The sequence below is a fragment of the Bradysia coprophila genome, unplaced genomic scaffold (assembly GCF_014529535.1).
Source record: "Bradysia coprophila strain Holo2 unplaced genomic scaffold, BU_Bcop_v1 contig_732, whole genome shotgun sequence".
Classification (NCBI taxonomy): Eukaryota; Metazoa; Arthropoda; class Insecta; order Diptera; family Sciaridae; genus Bradysia; species Bradysia coprophila.
The window spans coordinates 3,338,780-3,363,414 of NW_023503972.1; the positions used below are offsets into that span (position 1 = coordinate 3,338,780).

Genomic DNA, 24,635 nt, shown 5'->3' on the forward strand with positions numbered 1-24,635 from the left:
TCACCCGAGTGAATTCATTTTCTGTCATAATACCGTACCGTTACGCTATTTTACTCTACAAAACGTAATCAATTTTGACAGCTTGAAATAGAGTCCTATTTACCTCCCTAGGAGAAGAATGCGTTGAGTAATAGATATTTACGTGTTACGGCATGTTCCATTTTCATTTACATTGCCTAATCACGTTAAGCATTGTACTTACGAGGTTCCATGTTGTTGATAAGTAACACCCCACTTATCAAATACACAACTTGGAACCTCGGAAGTAATATACTATTACGACACAAGAACGGAATAGTTGAAAAGTAGTTTTCGCGTGAAATTTGTTAATCCGAGGCGTAGCCGAAAAATTTACGGAATTATTTTTGTAGGAGCTGTAGAGTGTAGGTAGATTTACTATAAAAGTTTGCTGCGTCGATTTTAGAGAAACATCATCGGTGGGAAGGGCTGCTGGTAGTAATTTTCATGGAACGTAGGATTGTCAAAAAGAGGTTAAAGGTATGCTCCAACGCATTTCTTTTCTCTCGATAACATGCAAAATATAAGGCAACAATGACAGGGGATAGTTGTTAGTAAATTAAGGAATTTTATGTCTAGACTACACTATCATTATATGATCAAAGTAGAATATTTGTATAAGTGATAAGCCAATCGACCAATATAATGAAAAGAACTAAAAACTTACTACCAAAGGAATTAAAACTATCTACAGAACTACTCGGAAAGTTGTTTCATTTTCGTCTTCTTGTGTGGGATCAGTCTTCTCTCATCATTCATCACTATCACCTAATTGTAGAGTTTTATCACCGGCTTGTGTTCCATCCATTAGTAGACCTGTGCATAAGGTAACGTACCACCATACGGGATCAGAAGTCTGCTCTCGATTCGCGAATTAGAACTCGAACTACAATTGGAGAACATTCACACAAATCAAGAATAATCGATTTGAAACTCCCACTCATTTACCTCGACGAAAACATGCTGACGCTGTTTGTTGTCAGGAACGTTGATTCCTTACTCCTTGCTCGAGCCCTCAACAAGCACACAATGGAAACAATGACCGCAATTAGGAATATCATACCGAGAATGCAAAACGATATGGCCAGTTTGGAGGTTGACATGCACAGAATCCCGTCCGAACGCAGTGACCTCACTTTCGGCGGATATTCGTCGACTGAATTTACAGAAAAAAACATGCTTATCATCACTGCCTGCAAAGATTTCGGTTATCGTTTTATCTTACTCGTCACGTCATCTGCGGCGCCGTTGGAACGAACTCTATCGATTTCGATTTGCGGTGCTGTTACTGCTAGAGAATTGAATACTTGCAGTCGAGACAATCGTGTTGTTGAATTCAAAAGAAATTCGTCGTTGCTGGTGCAATTGATCTGAAAGACAAAAAGCGAAATTTAATTCGTATAGAGGGAGAGTATATTGGCGAAGCCTATGAATACTCATAGAGAAACAAACCGTCTCAATTGTATTCCTTGTCTCCCAACCTCACAATTATCTACCAACAAAAATTCAATCTTCATGTTCCATTAGTTCCACATTAGTGACTTTCACCTGAATTTTGTCAAGCATTGGCATTTTCAGATCGGTCACACATCGAACACTTTTCCTTCATATTACCGAAAAGCTTTGAATTTTCTTAAGACATAAATTACACCCACCGTTGGACACTGCTCTCTACATAGTTGGACGCCACAATTGACATGCAGTCGTTCACGATCGGGAAATTTGAAGGCTGGAAATGTAGCAGTAAACAATTTTTCGACTATATCGTCCTTGCTGGGCTTAGACCATCCTTCTTCGATGTATCGTTTGTTTAGTGTTAGCGCGGGCATCACCTAATAATAATGCAAGAAAAAAAAAATCGGCTCATGGATTAAATGGAGGTTTGTGGACTAAATGGTATTTTAATCGATTTTTCCTTCAGTGATATGAGTTCAACGTTCGTAAAGGTCTAAATTTCTTCAAAAACAGTGTAGAGCAACACTCTCACATTCTTGCTCACAGGTCCTAGAAACGAACGGTGTGGTTGAATGAATTTTAACTGAGCATTTCGATGCACTTTTGATATTTTTGGATATTATGAGTCAGCAGCTCGGAGCCCTGAACAAGGTCCCACAAAATTTTTTGATTTTCATCCGTACTGTCGGTGACATTGGTGCATAGCCCATCCTGTCTACAGATAGAGTGGTGGAAAATTGGTTGTGGTTTCAATCGATAGTGACTGAAATTCTAATAACAATTGTACAAAAATTTGGTAACTTAAGTGCAAGTGAAGCCGGCAGAGACATGCTAAAGTTGATAATATCCAAAAATATCAAAAGTGCATCGAAATGCTCAGTTAAAATTTATTCAACCGCACCGTGATCGTGAAAATGTTTTCGCAATTTTTCGTGATTTTCATGAATTTTTAATATTTTCTTTGGATTAGAGATAGAGACTAAAAATTGGAAATGGGTGCAAAATTGATTTCGAGTCTTTGGAGTGGCTATAGACAGTGCGAGTGTTCTGATAGCAACTCTGTAAAAAGTAAATTCCCCCTCAAAACACGCTAAATCGAGTTTCAGCCACTTCTAAAATTTCCGCTCACACACAGCTACCATTCGCATTTCGAATTCGCGAGATTCCTTGATATCAAAAAAAGGAATTATGGCGAAAAAGTCGTTGCTCGATACGGAACGATACAATGAAGTATGGATTTCGAGTAATTCACGAAATATACATGAGCAGTCGAGCACCAAATATTTACAATATATAACCTTGTCTGTTAGCGATAACAATTAGGGTGGGTCGTATTTTCATTTTGTTTTTATTTTAAAAGGCCTGGCCCCAGGCTGTTCTCAGAATTGACCAAGGAATCCGAAACAGCAAAAAAAAATTAAATTCATTTTTCCCTTGCCTCTAGGCTGATTTTTTTTTGCTGTTTCGGATTCCTTGGTCAATTCTGAGTACAGCCTGGGGCCAGGGCCTTTTAAAATAAAAACAAAATGAAAATACGACCAACCCTAATAACAATGCCAGAAATAAGCATCAGCTCTGGCTGATTGGCTCTTCTATAGCAAAGTGTTTTGTTAAAAGCAATGAAGTAAAAGATTTGGTTTCAATCTGTTGAAAATACTTAGATCACAAGAAGTAACAGATTCGATAAATAGATACTGGTCATACGCTTGCCGATTGTGAATCCACAACAAAATAAATGTAATTTAATTTACCGAGTCTATTGACATGCATAAATTATGCAAAAAAAACAACTTAAATTAACAATTACAAATGCTCTAATCATTGGCATCGCTTCATTTAAAATACGTATAGATGTACGGTAACACTCGCACATCGCTACCGAAAACAATGGCCAATTTCAAGATCAGAAAGTCTTTTTTATCTATCGTGGAAAAGCATGAAAAAAATGTTTTTTCAATTTTCCGACCATCATTTAAATTTATGCAATTTTTTTGCCGTTGTTATGTTGATATAAAGTGTGGTGTTTTCTATGTCGTACTTTAATTGCTTGATTGTTAAACACAATGGAAGAGCAATAGCCGCTTAAATATATCGTTACCGCAGTTCGTTTGGTTGTTTTTTTTTGTGAATTATTTCTCTTTTGTACAAATCAAATGAAATTCATATTTCAAAAATGCACAACATAAATTTGATCGTTAACGATATCATCAGCAAATATTCGAAACGATTCGTTCAAGTGTTAAAAGGTAAATGAAAGTGAAATTTATTCGTCTTTTTTTTCATTCAATGTGAACCATACACACCAAACATACCGCTTTTTTTCGATTTCAATTTTTCTTCACCACAAAATGATTCAAATGTTTATGTTAAGTAATTCACAACGATTTATGGTGCGTGCAACCATTATAAATTGATTATGTGATTTTCATCGCAATAGAAAAACAAAAGTTTTCTTTCCTATGAGTTAACATACCTGCTCATCGATTGGGCAACCTCTCTCATCGAACAATTTCTGCGAAGCTTCGCCGATGCCGTCCAGAGCCACACAATCGATAACCCGGACGTCGATTCGATCTGGCAAAATGACCTTCACATTCATTGATGTTTGTTGGCCAACTTCAACGGCACCAGATCCATCATTTCCTCCTAATTCCAACCAGGCTTGTATGCGCTCCGTTTCGTTAATGATTGTGCCATGCATGCGACCGTTTCTTTAAAGGAGTATTAAACGAGATTATATGACGGTCTTGTGAGGTTTGTGAGGACGACGAGTGCAAACCGGAACTTTGTGGTGAATGCAAAGGTATTACGGATTTATATTCTTATCGATAGTGCATGGACCGTGTTGACGTTTTCACCACTTGTCAGCAAATTTTATTTAGCTGAATATGGCGCTTTTGAAATTTTCAGTGTAAACTAGTACATCGTCCCATGCCCTATTGTTACTATAGGTTTCTTCCAAGGCCGTTCAAAATGTCAATCGTCATCCACAGAGAAGCCAACACAACCTCACTTTGAAGTTTTAACGTACAAATTTGTTTAAGTTGCGGTTATGTTTGCCTCTGTGGATGAAAGTCGGCCGACATATGACCTATGTTATACTGATGGCAAAAGTCGTGTTCTCAATGAGACCTGACTCTTTATCTCAATCATAATTCACTGAAGCTTGATTTGAATAGAAATTTTCATGGAAACTCAGCGAAATTTCTTTGTGTACCATGATACTGTTTGAACAGCATGACCTTGAACTAGTACAATATTGAGGTTGTTCAATTTACTGAACATTACCACGAAATATCGGCAATACAAAACACTGGACGGACGGGTTGTCACTTACGCCAGCGAAACCTGGACTTTGACAGTAAATCAAGAAAGATTGAAAGGATAATCCACGCTCATACGGTAGACCAGTCAATGTGGGCGATACGTGGAGTATTTGGACAAATAGTTAGCTTGCGGAAATTTTCGTTGAAGTAAACATTGTAGGCGCTATCAAAGCAGCGCGACTAAGATTGTAAACGATCACAGGGTGACAAAGAAGGTTTTTGTGATATAAGTCAATTTGATGGTGCAACCGAGACCACGATGAAAGAAACGCCGGATTGACCGCTTGGTAGTGAGTTAGGAAAGCCGAGGATTCGTGTGTTATTGAAATGGTGTTGCTGAGGATCTTCAGAGATTAGTGTTGAGGAGTCAGTCGAAACCCGACGTTTGTTAAGTAACTTCGAACGAATAGGTTAATAAGGTCAAAAAATGAGCTAGTGGGGAAATGCGATTGAGGATATTGTACATCATTAAAGTTAGTCCTCCATTCGCGACTTTAAAAATGCATAAAAATTCGAACCTCGAACTTTTCTTCTTAGTTCCTGCAGCCATAGGAATGTCCGTTGTCATTTGTTCGGTCGATACCGAGCACCGTACTATTCGCTGTAAATCAGAACTCTGACGCAATTTTTCGTCCATTTGTATGATCAAATGAACAGAGAACTCGTGCAATCCATCGACTGGCGTCTCGGACCGGATTCCGCATCCCGATGTTGGTAGGTGGATTTCCACCGTTGGTGAATAGTCACCTGTGATCAGATTATTGGTTTTTTGTTTAAGAAAGAGACCAATTCATGCTCGATATGTTGACGAGACTGATTTTACCTTTCACTCGACACTCGTCGGAGAAATCTTTTGGAAAGATGACGCCTTTGAACGATCTGTCCAGATCCAATTTGATGTTGAACAATTCACGTGAACAATTTGTACTAATTAAAATTCGACTTTTTGTTGGTAATGCCGTTGGACTACTTGACCAGACCCCGTAAACAATTAAATGCAACATCAAAATAATGAGCCGAATCATGTTTTGGTTTTACTTTTGTATACGGTGTGAATGTTAGATATATGTGGATTGTGTACAGCTCGGCTGGTTGATGGTGATGATGATGATTTTTTCTGCAGAAGATTTATAGAATATTTTCCATTTATTATTTGGTCTCGTCTCGAATTTATCAAGTTACGTAAATCGATTTCGAGTTGAGAGTAATAAGCTTAACATAATATAACTGTGTCTGGACCCACGAAAACGTTGGTGTTGCATTCATTATTATTACTGGTTTGCAATTTTAAATAAATATGTTCTTATATAACAAACAAAAATACGTCGCCAAACATATGAAGTAAAAGATTTCATTATCACTCATTTTATTTCTCTCAAATCAGTTTGAAATTTCAAAATTTACACACTCGGCAGAGTGAAATACAAACTAATATCACAGACATCAAATCTTAGTTACCTTTATTTAACTATTTCATTATCACTCTAATTGAATACTTATAGATCAAAGGAAGTAACAGATTCGATGTGATCCTGCTCTTGTGTCTGCGGTCTGTGGTAAGCATTCATTAATCAAGAAATATATTTTGCTCATGCTCAATGCAATGCAATAGAAACTTAGAAACCACCACGACCACCAGCTGAAGCGAGACCAAATATTGGAATTTCAGGCTTCAGGTCATTTTTGACATGACCTGAGAATTTCAGGTTGACCTGACCCAATAGTAAGCCTTGCATTTTCGTTCCCGTTAGTCGAATAATAAAAGTATCAGAAACTCAAATGAAATTGTAATTGCTGATGAATCAATTGGCCCTCCTATATAAGATGCCATGGTTGAATAAAAGTTTTACATTTTTGTTGACTTATATTTATCTTTCTGAAATGTTTTTGAAGAAAAAGAAGCTAGCGATGTTATCAGCTATGCTTTTTTAATGTTGTGACCATTTCGTGAGTTTATATTATCTCCCAAAAACCACTTACAGTGGAAGTGTGACGCAAGTGGGGGTGACTCTTACAGCTTCGACCATAGAGGTAGACTACCTAGAGGAATTATGACCAAAATTCATTGAAAAATTATATCACACACACCACTAACACGAAAACGTCAACTTTGCTTTGCTTTTGACATTATGAGTCCCTTTACTTTTGACATTAAGAGTCCCGTGTACTGTCTGTACACGGAGCTGTCACACACACATTCAAATATATGATTTTTCATTTTAATTTGTCAGTTTGTTCTATTGAGAGGGCCCTTGGCTTCGACACGCCAAAAAATTTGTCACAAACGGAAAATGATGAGGATAGTGTAAACAGCTGATTCAGAAAATTGGTTTTTCATAGTACTTTATTTCATATGGAGTGGGATCCTCGAGCGACAGCGATATATGAAATACAATGCTTTATTGCATGAGAGAAAACAAGACAACAACATGTGACATTAATGACAGCTACGAGTAATTTCTCATTTAGAACTCTAGGTAAGTAATTTTTCTGTCACAACAACACTCGAATGCAATAATAGTACATTACGTTACAAGGGAGAAGTCAGAAAGTTACTTTCCGAGTGACGTATATAGTTTTACATGCTTGCTAAGCGGGGCGAAAGTAAGAAATGTCAAATCCCCGTGGGTTTACATTTCTTTTTCGCCCCTCTTAGCAAGCATGTAAAAGGAATTTATCTACCTAGAATCTCGAGCTTATATCCCTAGGGAGTTTTTACTTATCTCGATATATCTGTTGTCGACAGATAAAATATGGTATGCACCTATTGCCAGACTGTTATTTTGACGTGTAGGCATTACTGCCCACGCCTTCGGCTCTGGCAATAATGTCCTACACTTCAAAATAACAATCTTGGCAACAGGTACATAATATATATTACTATGTCATTATAAGGAAGTGGAAGGTGCGTCACAAGTGACAGATAATTCGGTTTTATGAATGTATTTCTTCTGTGTTCTTAAATATTCTGTACAGTGATTTTCTTAACATCTGCCACTTGTGAATTTATTGTATTATAGTGATCTATCTACTAAAGACCTTGCTCTGGCAAGTTGAAAGCTAAAAAATGTGGTAGTGATACCAAAATAATAGTTAGTTCAGTTTACTTTCCATATGGTAATGGTATAGTAGTATTGACAACCCACTGAAGAATTTATAAATCTCACTATTTACTTCAATAGGAATAAAATTGTGCTACTCGCTGGGAATAGATGCTAATGCTCATCACTGTGCATGGGGCAGCAGTAATATATATCCAAGACGTACTAAATTATATTATCTTCGCTGACCTTGTTATTCATTAGGGCTAGTAGATCGGAGGTATTAGATAATACAGTAAGCCTTTATTAATAACTGGCACACCTTTTTCTAAATCGCTTTTTTCTTCATCTTCTCAATATTTTTCCATAACGAATATATAGAGAAATGAGAGAAGTAAGGGAAATAAGAAATTTAGAAAAAGACGGTCATTTAGAGTGGATCGCTGTAATTGCGATTTACTAATAGGTTTGTTACATCGTACGGTAAAAACGATTTTTGAAAAGCCGAAAACGAACGAGAGCAACAGAGCCATAACCTAAACGATTTTGCGAACAATCTGTGCGAAATATCGCCAAAGTTAAATCGTCAAAATTTTGAACTTCACCGAAAAAAAAATCGCCAAAAAGAGAAGAATCGCACCAGAAACACCAGAAAATATTTCTTGACTATTTTCGTTTCTTTTAATTTTGACGATGTTTTTCGGCGTTTCATCCAATTTTGGTGACAATTCTTGGCTGTTCTAGTTTTAGCGGTTTTAACCTGTTACAGACGGCTGTCATCTGTTATCGACAACGACAGTAATAATAAACGACAAGCGCTGACTAAAAAGGTCCTATATAGCAAAAAGCATGTTCAAAACAAATGAAGTAAAAGATTTCTGAACTCAATCTAGGAAAATCTTCGATCAAATGAAGTAATAGATCAGATAGTAAAACTGTTACTATGCTTGCCGTCAAAGTCAAATTGTCAAAATGAGAAGAAACGCCAAAAATTTTGTGTCTTTCCAAATTTAGCTCTACGTGATGTTTCTTGGCGATTCTTCTCATTTTGGCGATTTGACTCTGGCTTTTTTAAATTGACGATATTGTTGAATCACTCGATCTGGGAAATAGAATGAAATTTGAGTATTGAGCAACGAAATAGAAATCGCCAAAATTAGAAGAAACGCCAAAAACATCAAAGAAAACTACATTTCTGACTTTCGGCGTTTCGGTGATACGTTTTGGCGATTCTTCTAATTTTGGCGATGTTTCTTGGCGATTTTTTTCTACTTCCCGGTTTTTCTTGGCGTTTCTTCTAGATTTTGGCAATTTGACATTGGCTTTTTTAAATCGCCAAAATGAGAAGATTCGCCAAGAAATATTGCCAAAATGTGACGAAACGCCAAAATTGTCTTTGGCAATTTCTTTTTTGGCGATATTTCTCGACTACAACTATACTTTACAATTTAATTTTTATTTTGAACTTACCTGATATGAATTTCAAGATTTTTTTGACTAATGAACCAGTGCCCATTTTTGGGCAAATCATTTTTACTTAATTCACCGAAGTTAGCCAAATGAATACTTTTCTAAAATAATTTGCTAATATTTTTGGTGGAAATTGCAACGAACATATAGTCCAGAAATGTTTGGATGCCAAGCTGAAATTCTGTCAGTTTTCGGGATAAGGAGGAAGCCCTCCAGCACTATTTCAGTTTTCGACCATTTTCGAACACTCTGAACAAAATCTTTCGTATTTTTATGAATGACAATCGACAAAGAATTAAATTTCCTAAATTCAAGAAGTTTTTTCAAAATTTTTGGACAACATAGGGTGGTCCAAATTTCGAATATCTAAAGGCATCTGAAGGTTACATGTTACACTGCAGTGTGGTCCTGAACAATGGTTATGTCGCGTCCGTAGAGAAATAATGGCAGCAATTTTTAACCAAATATGTTGCAGAAATGTTGAAGAATGACGATGGAATTATATTTTTCTATGATCTGTTAAGTGTAACAGGGTGTTCAGGGTATTAAAGAAAGAAGACTTCACTACAAGTTTCTATCAGTCTGGCCACTATGTTGATATTATCGCGACATTTAGAAGAAAGCAAAATTCAATTTTAATGTATCGAGTGATAATTTTTAGCTTTTTATTTTCAATTTCTCATTGATAGCACTAAAAATAGATTATAGCACAATAGTAAACACATTATGTACCGATCTATTAGACCGACAAAATTTATTAGAAACTTCACTATGAATTGAACATTTTGAAGTGAAAGGGAAAATGGTGAAAATTGAAAATTTAGGTCAACTTTTGGATTTTAGCATAGCTCTTCTTTTAGCATGTTGATAAAAATGTTCAATGAGAAATATTAAACAGTCTGCACTTCCCCTTGCTGTTCGCTTAGCACGGCTTCACTACAGCTACTAAGACCGTAAAAGCAGATCACTATGTGTTCCAAAACCAATTTTACCACCGTCACAGCATCCTGAACGAAATTAGTAACTGGATTGTTGATGATGTTCTCAGCAATGTTTGATGTGCTATTGCGAATGGTTGGAACAATTGGTATAATTGGCTTGGTTCCAGACAAGATTCCTAAACCTCTGGCGAGCCTGTTGTGTGATCCCCCTAGTGGAAGTGTATCAAAACCTTTCTCAACCGGATTCTGAGTCAATTCCATCAAACTGGATACGGTATTATTAAGAAATTCTAATCGTTTCACAACCGGTTCATAATCAACTTTTCTTTTATTTCCACGTTCATCACCCCGAAGGAATTCGGTCATGTAATTTTTAAACGAACTTTCGAGGTCACTCATGGCTTGAGTAATTACAGGACCTGTCACACTAGTTAACATTGGCGAAACATTTGATACGATGCCTCTATATGTTTCCATTAACGTCGGAAGAATTCGATAAAATTCATTGATGACACCAATGGGTGTATTTTCAAGTAAGTTTACCTTCTTCAGCACTTCCAATATTGATTGCGAACCCGATGAAAGTACTGTTGAGTTTGAATTACTTAACGTAACAAGTTTAGTTATATAGCTTTGAAATGTCGTAGTCACAGCATTTGATTTATCCATCAACGGTCCAGGCGGAAATTTACCGAATGCCTCTATTATATCGTCATGGTATTTTTGAACTCCATCCGTCCAAGCTGGCCTAGGCCGTTCAGTAAAATCAGTTTTAGAACTTTTCCACACATTCTCTACATTATAGCCGCCAGCGTCGCCTTTTATCACACCAGCGATGAGAGACTATAACAGATTTACATCTAAATTCAATGAAACCGATAAAACAAGTCTTCTTACCCCCAAAAAAACAGTATTAACAAGACTTAATTTCAATGTCATTTTTTAACGCAACCAAATCTTTGGTGACTATTTCACTGAATGATACTCGCGTGTTGATCGACTTCTTCTTACAATTTTCGATACTCAGTAGACTTGATACACAAAGCTGCTAATTTTCTTATCGACGACTAAAAGTTGAATGTCAAAGGTGGAATAACGTCCATATCGTTTATTTGGTTTGTTTTTAAACAAACTCGTACGCATTATCACGGATTATACGTATGTTTACTTTTACGCTTAGTCCTACTACCATATTTTTCAACGAATTTTCTCAAAGCTTACAGCGCTCCCACAGTGTCCTACTTTTTGGAAATTCGTCCTACGCAGGACAAGTTTGTTAATCTAATCGATCCTACTGGATGAATTCCATAGCCGAAGGATATACAACAGTTCACCATAGAAAGAGTAAATCTCACGAGGAGAAGGTGACCTCAAAAATTTAACCTGTCACATACGGCTGTTCATCTGTTATCGACAACGACGACAAAAATAATGACAAGCTCTGAGGAATATGGTCCTTTATGTAGTGAAATGAATGTTAAAAAGATTGAAGTACAAGATTTGAAATTAACAGAATAGCTCTTTCGTAGCTCTTTCGAATTGACTCTTCGTCACACTAGAGCTACGCAGATGTTTTTGTATTTGTAATTTTGATAACTGAAATAAATGGAATGAAAATACTTTGATGGAAGTATTAGATCCGATTGCCGTCTGTAACAGGTTAAAATTTCATTGTCAGTTATAGAGATGAGATGATTGTATCATCAGTTTTTAAGATCCGTAGCATCATATAAAAGCAAATTTGTGTTCTTGAATAATTTTCGTTCATTAATGATTTTTCCAATTCAATTAACTAACTTACCGGTTGTCAAGAATACTGAGTCGTATGGCTACATTTGTTGAAACTGGTCAATAAAGTCTTGTATGTAAGGGCGTGGGGTAATTTGGCACACAGTGCTAAAACAACGCATTTTTCAACTACGTAAAAGGTGAACTCGCACACGATTTTTCGATATCAATTTCGATTGCCTTTTACGTAGTTTAAAAGTGCGTTCTTTTGTCACAGTGTGCCAGATTCCCCGATACCTATGTAAGCTTGGAGGTTTTTTTTTATTATTTGTGGTTCGTTTTACAGAGCGCAGTGTCATAAGACACTGCCTCTGAAGTTTGCTCAAGTAATCGAAACCAGAGAAGGACAAAAACTTTGTGCAACAGCAAGGGTCTTTCACTGGTCGGCAATTTAGAATTTTATGTTCCACCGAAGCATCTGCACCTCAGCCACAAAAATCAAACGGAAAATCGATTTTGTTTTTAAATTTTATTTAATTTCTCGATCGCAGTTTTTTTTTATCATTTCATTTTGTGCGACGCACTTCAACAGTAGGTTGTAGAATTAGGAAAGAAAAATAAAGAAAAAAAAGGTTTTTTCTTCAGCAAAAAAAAATTATTGAAATTGAATCTTTCAAATTAAATTTGTAAAAATAAGAACAATGTTCCGCGGGTACGCAAGTAACAGCTACGTTTTCGGCGTTATTTGTCGTGATTCGAGAAAACTGGTGTAACTTTTGATGAACGCATCTTCATTCTTCCGTCTCATAATCGTTGCCGCATTCGTTTTCGTTACTATTGGCATATCCAAATGCGATAAATCGTCAATGTTACAGTCGATTGGTGGCGATGCAACCGGCGATTGGATGGCATTGTTGTTGGGCGTAAGACCGCCGACATCAATTACATTCGGCGATGCCGAATCGTGCGATGTTACATCGATGGTGCTCTCTTTTTTCAGTTGAAATTCGCTTTGTTCGTACTGGAACGAACTGGCCACTTGTTCGTAGAGTTCGTCACCCGGTTTGATAATCTGAGTTGTGTTATCGTCGTATGTGATTACGTAATTGGTTGGCTCTTCTATGTATAGTTGATCAGACACAAGTGGTGGAGCTGGCGGTTGTTGAATGTACGTTGATTGTTGCATTGTTGCTGGTGAAGGTACTGAAGGCTTTTGAGGCATTTTCCGTTGTTGTGGTTGTAGTGGTGGTACCGGTTTCGGTGGCACTTTTGATGGTGGTGAAATATAAACAATTTGAGTTTGGGCAGCCGATGGGACGTTAGTATCAGTGCGCGGCTTTTTATTGACGTAGGTCGGTTGCTGTCTATACACAGAATTTGTTTGTACTAATGGTGGCAGTGTCGGCTGTACAACGCGTCCGCGTTTTCTTTTATTTTCATCCGCAGTCGTCGTCGGCCGAACAATGACATTGTTTGTATTCTGGATGAGTTTTGTGTTCGTCGTGTCGTCTACCATGAAAATCTCATCTTCAATTTTAACGTATCGCATTTGCTGATGTTGTTGCTGATGATGCTGCTGCTGCTGCAGTTGGGGCTGTTGCTGCATTTGATGGGACTGGTGTGTCGACGGCACAACGACCATTGTTTCAGCAGGCTGTGGCTGAATAACTTGATGTTGTATGGGTTGAATTTCGATCGGTTGGACATTAGACGGAGGCATCACCCAAAATCCTTTCGATAAATTATCCTCTGTAGTGCACGTCGGTGAATTGGACATCAACCACAAGCCAGTAGTGTTCAATGTCGTATTTGTCTCACTCTCATTGATGACAATGTGTTGATTATTCGGCGCTTCGACCCATAGATTCGGCAACAGATAACGGTGCTTGTCGTGGAAGCAATCAACGAAGCACGAATGCAAATGCACCACCAATTGTCTGACCAACTTGAATCGCGATCCGCATCTAGCACATCCGTATAAGTTGGGATTTGGTGGTGGTTGTGGTGCGGGCGCTAAAAGATTTGTCGAACGCACCACACTTTGTACGATGCTCACCGAGCATTGGTTCACATGTTCGGTGATTGCACGGACCGACGAGTGTGTCACCTTACACTTGGCACATTGGTACAGTTGATTCGACTCCAATGTCCTCTGTTCCGGTTGCTCTTCTTTGACAACGGTGCCGATCTTTTTCTTTATCAATTCCTCGAAATTTTGCTGCAAGTTGAATGTTCCGTCCAAAATTTGGTTGCGATGATAGTCCTCGATGTGGTAAAGCAACAGATTTAGATCCATGTACTCGCTGCGACAAAATAAGCAGCTGTAATCGCTGAAATTGCTTTTATTTTGTGCTAGTTCCGAATACAGTTGTTCAACAAATTCGATCACTTCACGAAACGGATCACTTTTTTGACCAAATTCCATTGTTTTTGTACACTTTTTTCCATAAATTTTGTGTGCAATGTGTGATGCTGCTGTTCATCGATACTTTGATTTGACTTTTTGCAATTAGTTTGCGTAAAATTTCTGCATTTGTTACAAAAATGCTTATAAAACACCGAAATATAATTTTTGTAACTACGAACCATGCATCAAATATAAAAGTGGTCTGACAGTCCACATAATATTTTTCCATAAATTGCCAGTTGTGTAACTATAATATTCTGCGTGTCGCTGAGACGATAATGCAGTCGATTGGTGTTATGGAGGGAGAATTTTTGAAAATGTGTGTACGATGCGTTGCGCTTTTCTATATTTATTTATGGTAATGTGGTCTAATAGAGTGATGTGAAACGGCCAGCACCGATGTCTGCTTGAATGAAGCGGCCAGCGTTTTGTTTTTCCGCAAAAATGCTATTCTGGTCAATCCGTCCCATTCGGAAAAATTGATTGGCGGTGGAGGATTTCGCGGCTCAATGCGCACCACACTGGATTCGACTTTCGGCGGTGGTCGGAAATTGTTCTTTCCGACTTTCATCAACAGATCGACTCTTGCCAGCAATTGTGTGTTGATGCTAAGGCGACAGTACAGTTTGTCGCCGGGTTTTGCCACCAATCGCTGGGCAAATTCGCGTTGGAACATCAGAACGGCACATCGGAAGAATGGACGATGCAGCAGCAGTTTGAATACCAATGGGGAACTGATTTGGTACGGAACGTTGGCTATGCAAATGTCGAAAAATGGTAGCTCTGTTTTGAGTGCGTCGCCGACGAGAATTTGCAATTTCGTTTGGAGTGGTGTTCCTTGGCAATTAGTCTAAGACGATGCACAACGAACAGACTAATTGTGCATACATCTTAAGCGATGCACAAATAACTACACTAATTGTGCATACATCTTAGGCGATGCACTATTACCTAATTGTGCATGTCTCTCAGACGATTAACTAGACTAATTAAGCATGACTTCTCAGATAGCTGGGTGATAATGCCTATTGAATAATTCCTATTGATCTGGGTGATAATGCCTGGGCATTAATTCCCCGGGTGATAATTCATGTCGCCAACAATACTTAGTGGCTGTTAATAGTTGACATCCATGATAAGGTAGCTATGATTTTGATACACTAGCTTATGGCAACACTGGCGTGAGTATTTAACAAAATACCGAGGGTCTGTCACCAAAATAACAAAAAAACAAAACTATGAACAAGCAAAAAAAAATTTGGATTCGATATTTTTCAGCCAAATTTCGTCAAAGAGGATAGAATCGGTAAGCACTGCATTCGCCAATGTTCAAGTTGTAAAAATAGTTTTGAAAACTTGAACGGTAACACTGCTCCTAGCATTAACATCATTAACATAGGAAATATTTGGAGATTGAATGGCAGAGAAATGATAAGCACGGCGCCTCACACCTGAGATAGAACACGCCTGACGGATTTTTTTTGAAAAATTTGAAGACGATGTGACCAGAACGTCAATCATATAGTCAAGCCATAAATGTCGTTAAGGTCGTTAACGAAAACGAAATATATCGTTATTAAAACCAGCTGTGAGGGGCCGCGCTTATCATTTCTCTGTTGAATGGTGATGATTGCCTTTACGGTCCCTTTAGTTGTTTTTATCCCATTGAGCTAAACTCATTTCATTGGGACGTCATTTTTCAAGATTGAACGAAATAGAAATAGAAAATAGATTATGCTCAGGCTTGAGACGCTTTACTCTATAGACTATGACAGACTAGCATTTCAAAATCTTCAAAGCAACAATTTTCCAAGCAAGAATGTAATAACACATTTTGCCCCGGTAAGAATACTTTAACCGGATCTCACTCAGTTTAGGTTCTATTTTGGTCGTCGTTATCGGTACAAACGACGATAGAACCGTTTCAAGATTTCCAACCAGTTTCTTGATCTGAACCCGAAAATATTTGAATCTGAACTGAACTGATCTGAATCTACCTGGAATCTGAAAATCAGTAATTGTTCAGGGACGTTACAGTTGAGATCAGGTATGACTGAAAAATTTACAGATATAACTACCTGAAATCTGACCTGATTTATCTGTACTTCAGATTTCAGGTAAATTTAGGTCAGGTAAAAATTTTCATTTTCGGTTTAGTTCTAATCAGACTTAGATAATATGAGCCTCAGGTTTCGTCGACCTGATCTGTTCCCAACTTTATTGCCACAGAATCGGTCACATTGTTTTTTTCGCAAATTAATCGAAAAATTTCGAAACGATAGATTGTAATCGATTCATTCAGTTTTATTTGGATAAGAACTTAATACTGAAAAGTAGTAACTTTCGCAAATGGAAACGATTTACTCTTACTAAATTGTCGAATCTACCACTTCCGTTGATCCACACTGAGAAAAAAGTTAACAGTTCCGTCCCCAGGTAATGTAATTTTTCATATAAAAATCACATTGTCTGTGACAGGTAACGCTGTTTTTGTATGAGAAATTACATTACCTGGGGAAAGATTATCTGTCACAGGTAATAATCTGAAAACTTTTTTGTCAGTGCAGACTTTTTAATTAATGCAGAATCTTCAGATCCATAAATCACGTCAGCAGTTCAGTGGGGACGTGATTTGTGGATGTCCCCTTGTTTATTGTTAAAATGTATTTTCTTATGTTATGAACACACTACACCAGAGAGTCAGAAGATCCACCAATGCTAAAAGAAATGACGTTGATTGACGTAAATTTAGATTCACCTCATCGCATATAAAGTTAAATTTCGTTGTTTCTCCGTTTAGAAACCTTTCTCCTCAGGTGTGCACATTATTCAATTAGTGCATTCAATTTCGAAGGAGCATGTCACGTTTCGTATCCATAGAATACAGAGACGAGCGTAAAGTTTTACTTTTTATTTTATTTTTTAATAAAACTTATGCATGCACAGCAGAGGCATTCTTGGCCCAATTAAAATTCCGTTATGCACCTACTTTTTAGTTAATTCTTCTTCTTGCATAAATATGTACTGGTACGCCAAGCTCATTGATATGCAACAATGTAAGTGATAAATTTGTTATATACCGTCATTATAAGAGAGACAAAATAAAAACGTTGCGAACGTTGCTGTTACGAAATAATCTGTGCAAGAATATCACCGTTCTATGGTGATGCCCGTTGCTAATAAAATGTTTTAATTTTTCTCGTTCACTATACGATATGGGTCAGAAACTGCATTACATTTCATAAAATATAATACGATGAATTATGATGTACTTCACATCGCGTACAAAATATTCTATATATGTACGATACAGTAAAGTACAACATGACTTAGATGTGTGCGCTGGTCAACATATCGTCAGACCAGGCCCACACCGTTCATATGGGCTTTGGTTTAAAATTATCATTTTGACGCCTCATCCGAGCAAAATACATAAACAATTGAAGTTAATGCCAATCCACAAAAACTCATGGAACCCTAGTTTCAGGTGAATAATATTCACTGAATATAAGTTTTAAAACTTTGGTCAAGTGAAATTCAATTTGCTAGACAGCACCCTTTCTCTCTGTCTTCACGCAAAGCCGATGAGGATGAAAGTTCGATACAAACCCTTTTATTAAAAACAAAGCGTTGCATGGACACAACACTTTGTGAAACAAAAGTAAATCGAAATCAACCATTTTGAAAAAAGAAGCATCGAATGGGATTACCTCCTCAACTATCTTCCTTGCTTTTTGTAATTTAGCATTGAAGCACGGAAAATGTTCTCCAACATACTTGTAAAGGTCTTTTCGTCTAAGGCACTAGGATCATGAAATGAGTATGAGTACACAGAAATGCATTTCGCAATAGCTATTTTTATAAGAAGGTAGTAAGTGGGGATGTTTTCCGCACTAGATGTGAGATTGCTGACACGAGCGAAGCGAGATGTGCATGTGCATATTGTTAATGGAGACCACAATACACGTCTAGTATGTGCCTACGATGCCTGAGCGTCTAGTAAAACCGAAAGGTGTATGTGACATGTGACATGTCATGTAATACACATCAACTCAATGACGAAATGAGAAACTTTCGTTGCCATTTTTGTGAAAAACGTTAAAAAAACCACAAAAGTTTTAGTCATCGAGTCGTAACTAAGTGAGTCGTAAATTAGTTATTTTCGACGAAGTCGCGATATTTTAACACTAGTTAGAAAAAGGAACTATTCAGCATGAGGCACCGCAGTACTTTAATGACAATTTTCGCAGGGCCCATTTTTGGAAAGTTGATTTGCCTAATTTTCCAAAATTTTCTAAAAATTGTATTTGCAAATCTTAGCAAATCAATTTTCCAAAATGGGCCTTGAATTTTCGTATTCACTCATTAGACATGAGACAATAATGTTTATGCAAGAAATACACGAAAACAACCGTTATCATTGGGTCAGAATGTCCGCGCACATTTCTAACTATAATAACTGCGGTCGAATCTGATCTGAAAATCGCACGAACATTTTTTTTCTTTTTTCATTCAATTTCTTTTCAAGAAATTAATTCAGAGAATACTTGGACCATGATGTACACCATAATAAAACATAAAACAATTAACGTAATAATTTACCACATTTTTCGAACTCTTTTTTTCGCTGTGAAAACTGTGCTATTATTGCTGTGATATTTTGAGCATAATATTAAAAACATTTCACCATATTCATCAAGACCATATTATACATAGTTTATTGTGTGAAATAAAATCTACATAAAAGTCTTTAAAAAAACCGAAATCAAATCTCATAGAAAACCGTACAGACAGTTAGAAAAATGGCCATTCTACGACAAACCGCGAATAATCAAAAAAAAATTGTCTGGTGTGTACATACAACAAACATTTTAGCATTTTTATTGCTAAAGCAATGAAAATGTTTTAAATGAAACATTAATTTATAATTATAGAGTTTGTCATCTCATCATCATCATCACAACACACACCGCGATATAAAAAGCGGCTCTTGAATTTTATGTAATTATATCATGGAATAGTTAGAAATGTACGAAATCATTATCTTTTCTGCTTAGTTTTATTCATTTTTCATAGAGAAAGATCAACCTAAAAGATTATGAGCAAAGTGTTTTTCAAATGTCTTTTTTGCGTCTCGAAAAAGTAACGTTCTTTCTTTTGTAAACCATGACTTGATGTATAACTTGATTCTTAGCGGGAATTCTATTTTTTTTAATGTTTGCATAACATTTCGGTATGGAAATTCTCTGTTATTATGACTGACTGATTAAACATAAAATGAACGTTAAGTACGTCAATTATTTCCGAATGAATGTAATAGAAATGGATTAGCAGGTGTTTCAATTGACTTTACTTCTGCAATTATGATTGGTGATTTGCGTACGGTTCGTTACAGAAGAATAGAGTTGTGAATCGAGCATTCGCATTACCATTTACCATTGAAGAATCTTTTTTTTACTTTTGATGACTCTGTTTACTATCGTTGAGCAAAGGCGACACACGGATCGTTTTACTAAATATAAAAAAAAATAGGTTATGGGCCCAGCAAATCAGTCTTCAAGACAGCGGCGACAGGGCCTATCTATTTTTGGACAATTAATTCACTGAATTTACTAAAGAAATTCAAAATTTGCTAATTGGCTAACATATTTTGGAAAATTTTAGGAAATCAATTTTTCATAGGCCCTGAGCGGCGGCATTGAAATAGTGAAGCTATGGGTGTTCCCCTGATTGATGAGTCTTATGATATCCTAAAGTTTCATATTGTCGGTCAACCGGGAATTATAATGTGAAATATTAAACTCATGACGAACTTTACGTTATACCGCTAACTTCTCACCACATTACATGGTGTACATCTAAAATTGTTTGCGACAGAAGCTACTTTTTGAGCAATAATTCCAAATTTGCTTAGATTTAAATCTGACTTTTGACCCCAAACGTTATTCAATACAAGACAAGACAAACAATGACTTTGTAAAAGCGCAGGATCTATAAAAACTAAAGTCGGACACACAGATATTTACTGTAGATAGATAGATTCGAGCGACCGAGGCTTCCGTCGGTCTGAAAAACGAAAATACAGATAAAACTTAGTTTGTACCTTGGGGGTAGGAAGCCTTACTGCTTCTAATACTGGAATCTCCTAGTTGTCTATAGGAAATATTTAAGGGGCTTAAAGAGCTTTACATTAAAAATGCCAGATATTCATCAAGGAATTCCTAAAACTCAAAGGTGTTAAACAAAAGGCCAGTGTAAAAAGGAAAATCATTAAGGAGAACCACAGGTTCTAGGAGACAAGAACAGATAGAATCTATTAAAAACATTTTTCCATTATTTCTAACAACTTTCCCACATTTTTACGTATTTCCCTATTTTCCCAAAAATATTTTATAGGAAAATTCGGAAATTTTTTTGAAAATTCGTGAAAATGTTGGGAATTTTTTTTTTCATCAAATATAGTGCTTGTTCACACAGTAAACATTATCATCAACAAAGTTATCGAGTCTGGTACTTCTGCTGATCTAAGTATTCTCCACAGCTTATGGAAAAATCTTTTACTTCAATTGTTTAATTATAAATGTTTCTATAATAATATCGCACTAACCAGAGCTTACGTATTATTTTTGTCATCGCTGCCGATTACAGATGGGACGTTTAATGCGGCTTCTGATTTAGTTCTGAATCAAAGCTGGCCTGAGAAATTCTTCACAACTGATTTTCTATTCAAATTTTCACGGGGCAAGAGGTGAGGGATATGGGTTCATTGAAAACCTGAGATCGAGTAAATATGAAGAAAATTCGAAGTTTTTGATCAATTTTGGGTTTTCATTCACATATTAGAATTAGACATTCGTCAGTACTTTAACATTTCTGTAAACCTATCTTTGAAAAGGTTAAATGATCCATTCGCTTTGGTACTGTTTCAACCATCAACCATATTCATTGTGCTCTTTGGTTTCACGAGACTTACCTCACGTATTTGGGTCAAATCCAAATCTAAATGAAGTGATCCTTGTGTTCCTTCGTGTTGGATCACATATCACGTGCCGAGAGTCGTTAAAATTAGTTTAAATCAACATTTACACACATTACAACAATCATAGCTTTAAGCCAGTATCATGCGATCAAATTCAATTCTCGAACCAATTGAACTAACGCGCGATTGACTATCTTTCGTACAACACAAAGAACCGATACAATTTCCATTAACAAAACGAATCGAATAATATGAGCAATTGTTCGACATACAATTTTATTATTCAAAAAGAAAAACGGCCGAGATTCACTCGCAAACAAACATATAAAAATGAAACTCTTGAACAATCTAACCGATCAGAGTCTTCTTCACCGTTGTTTCTTCGTTCAACGATATCGATGAACTGTTTGTTCAACTGTTGGTAGTTGCGAAGAATTTCTTTCAAAAATATTACGTTCAAGAGTAGAAGAAAACGGTTTTTCTGCATACCCGACCAACAACAACACGATATTATTACACTCACCGTGTGTATATTATACCATCCGCAAAGAGTTCATGATATGCTTACAATGTTTATTGTTGCGCATAAAATAAAAAGTTTCATAAAAAAACCATCGTCAAAACATCAGAAATTTATATGAACTGATAGTGAATTTGGTGTTCCTCAAGATCTTCCGCTTTCCCACTCGCTGTACATACTCAGGCAACGAAAAAAGCTTTCAGATTCTCTCAATTTTCTTTTTCTTTTCTCTCTCAAATTCAATCTCAAAGAGAGAATTTGGTTTTCTGCTGATCGTTTGGTGGTCTTTCTTTTCGCGGTCTTGATCATTATATCGTTTTCTCTTCTCGGTCCATATACAAAATAATAACATTGAAAGCAGGTGCTTTGCCGTTCTCTGTACATGTAGTACCTCGTATTGTGTAAGAATAACCAATGGCAAATCACGTAATTCGTGTTCGGAGAAGAATAATTGAGCGATTGTAATGGGCATTTTGTCTTGTCTGTTTTTAACGTTATTCAAAGCACATTAGCAGAGAAATGCGCAAAGAATATTTGAAAGGCCATAGCTAATTGAATTAGGTCAAAAATAATGTAGAGAAAAAAAACAACTGTGGTCTGGTCATAAAGTATGAACGTTCTGTTTAGTTGACCCACATAAAAATCGTTGATGTGCGTTAAAATAGTTGCCGGATTTTTCAATTGAAGTTGTTTTACCATTATGCATATACACGACACACATGTCACCAGAATAATTTTATCGAATCATTTTCTAACATTTTTGGGGTAGATCTTTTACTTCGTTTAGTTGGCATACATTTTGTTTAGCCAGCCATTTGTCCCAGACTGAAATGAAATCTTATACTTCAATTCATATTTACAAGCATTTTGCTATATAAATGAACGCTTTGGTCATTGTCGTTTATTTTTGTCGTGGTTATCGATAACAAATGAATGGCTGTACATAACACATTTTTCTTCCTTTGCTCGTTGGAAAAACAAATTTTGCAAAAAGCTCTTCATTGCATCTTATCCATACAAAATCGAAAAGACCCTTTGGGCATCGGCCGAATGCCCATAGGGCCAGGTCAGGCCTGGTGTTTTGTTTCAAACTATTGCTAATAGATCTAATGTATAGGTTTGTTCCATCGCAAGGCTGTAAACGTTGGGGAGGTCACGCAGATACAGATACGCGGGTGACACACAACAGTTGACGATAAGATGGCGGATGTCAGGTCGAAAACAACCAGCAGTCATTCACAAGCAAACATAACAGCAACTTAAACAACGATTGACGGTTGACATTTTGATTGGCTTGGAACAGACCTATTCAGTCTGTTGGCGTCTCTGTCATGAATAATTAAAATTTCAAAAATCTGTTACTCCGCCATACGATGCTATAGATCATTTTCGTTATACGGTACTTGTCAACGTAGCCCCACTTAATTTTTCGTCAAGTAGTCCTTAACCTCAATCAATTGACGTTAACTGCGTTCAATTTACTGATTTTTATATGAAAATCGTTCGTTCAATTCATTCGATAAATTTCGACATGTCTGACAGTTGGGATCGTGTCTGACGTTTACAAGGTCATGAAAATGATCTATGCGAAAAACTGGAGCAGGAAGTGGTGCATGTAACGCATTTCAACAACGCACTCCAAGCAAAAGTGCTTCGATTGACACCTGACAAATAGAGTACTATTTTGTATGAAATTTTATCCCCACCCTTTTTGCAGTTTACAATTTTGTATGAAGCACTGTCAAGTTTCAGTACTCAATAGGGTACCACTTTTGCTCGAAGTGTGTTGATTTCAAGCAAAAGTGATCATAGTTGACAGCTACCAAATAGAGTACTATTTTATTGAAATTGTTTTTATATTGTTTTACGGTTGTATGACACACTGTCCAGATTAACTACCCTCAGTACTACTCATCGTTGAAGTGCATTGGTACTTGTTAAAGAAGCAGCCGAAACACGTTGAATTGACAATGACAATGACACGAAAATATCTTATTTGTATGAACCATATATGAAAGAGTGATATATACGCAAAGTCGAATATTCGTGGGACAAAAAAACCTGTGTTGGTAACACTGATTTTGAGCTACAATCTAGGGGACAATCTAGCGTCATCTAGCGTAGCTTCATTTAACAAGGAATACTAGCTGAAAATCAGTGTGACCAACTGAGGTTTTTTTGGCCTATGTTTTTCTTCTACATGTCGTATACGGTGTTTAAGTAGAACGAGATGGAAAATCAACTGGGGGTCTGCTGTCATCGATAATACAAAAGAATCTGACAGCAGACCCCCGAGATGGAACAATAGGTAGTCGTTTCGCCAACTCTATCACTATATATCTCCCATTCATAATATGGTATGAACTTGTCTTTAGAAGTGTGAGAGGTGTCTGATACACTGTCTTTTTAGATTTAAAAAAAACTCACGTACTGGTGCGTTGCCATCAAGTGAAAGTCTAGAGCTAAGACGTCAAAAAATAAACAAACGATGTGAGTGAACAAAGAACACTGACTGAAATTGAATTAAATTGACAATTGTTTGACAAAATTAGTTGCAAGTTCGGCAACAATCTTTTTACTTTTAAATAGCACTTTCCTACAGACATGGGTCATGCTTTCTATGTATGAGCTAAAACCAATGAATGTACAAACCAGGTATGGTCTGTCCGCACAAGCCGGAGGAAATAGCGATTTCATACAAACAAACTCACCTTTCAATGAAAATCATGGGGTGAGTTTCTTTATATGAA

At 36.7% G+C, this 24,635-nt stretch overlaps 3 protein-coding genes across 3 annotated transcripts; all 3 read right to left on the reverse strand.

Moving 5' to 3' along the window:
- Positions 1-553: 553 nt before the first annotated feature.
- Positions 554-21,776, reverse strand: LOC119084162. Its single transcript, XM_037194017.1, has 8 exons — positions 21,360-21,776; positions 5,623-5,916; positions 5,318-5,546; positions 3,947-4,184; positions 1,674-1,850; positions 1,244-1,388; positions 967-1,174; positions 554-904 (listed from the first exon to the last, which is right to left on the reverse strand). The coding sequence occupies exons 2-8, from the start codon at positions 5,822-5,824 to the stop codon at positions 826-828; spliced, it is 1,278 nt and encodes a 425-aa protein (XP_037049912.1). The 5' UTR covers positions 5,825-5,916; positions 21,360-21,776; the 3' UTR covers positions 554-825.
- On the reverse strand, positions 9,959-11,282 carry LOC119084163. Its single transcript, XM_037194018.1, has 2 exons — positions 11,149-11,282; positions 9,959-11,094 (listed from the first exon to the last, which is right to left on the reverse strand). The coding sequence occupies exons 1-2, from the start codon at positions 11,188-11,190 to the stop codon at positions 10,201-10,203; spliced, it is 936 nt and encodes a 311-aa protein (XP_037049913.1). The 5' UTR covers positions 11,191-11,282; the 3' UTR covers positions 9,959-10,200.
- LOC119084451 (probable dimethyladenosine transferase) lies at positions 14,736-17,472 on the reverse strand. Its single transcript, XM_037194432.1, has 2 exons — positions 17,467-17,472; positions 14,736-15,236 (listed from the first exon to the last, which is right to left on the reverse strand). Exons 1-2 carry the CDS (start codon positions 17,470-17,472, stop codon positions 14,736-14,738), a joined length of 507 nt encoding a protein of 168 aa, XP_037050327.1.
- Positions 21,777-24,635: the final 2,859 nt, after the last annotated feature.

Bases quoted from the DNA above. Each gene is read 5' to 3' on its own strand.
- LOC119084163 (XM_037194018.1), bottom strand. From the start codon at position 11,190: ATGACATTGAAATTAAGTCTTGTTAATACTGTTTTTTTGGGG. The intron at 11,095-11,148 runs GTAAGAAGACTT...AATCTGTTATAG, and splicing joins TTAATACTGTTTTTTTGGGG to TCTCTCATCGCTGGTGTGAT.
- LOC119084162 (XM_037194017.1), bottom strand. From the start codon at position 5,824: ATGATTCGGCTCATTATTTTGATGTTGCATTTAATTGTTTACGGGGTC. The intron at 4,185-5,317 runs GTTCGAATTTTT...ACTCCTTTAAAG, and splicing joins ACTAAGAAGAAAAGTTCGAG to AAACGGTCGCATGCATGGCA. The intron at 1,175-1,243 runs GTAAGATAAAAC...CTGTAAATTCAG, and splicing joins CGCCGCAGATGACGTGACGA to TCGACGAATATCCGCCGAAA.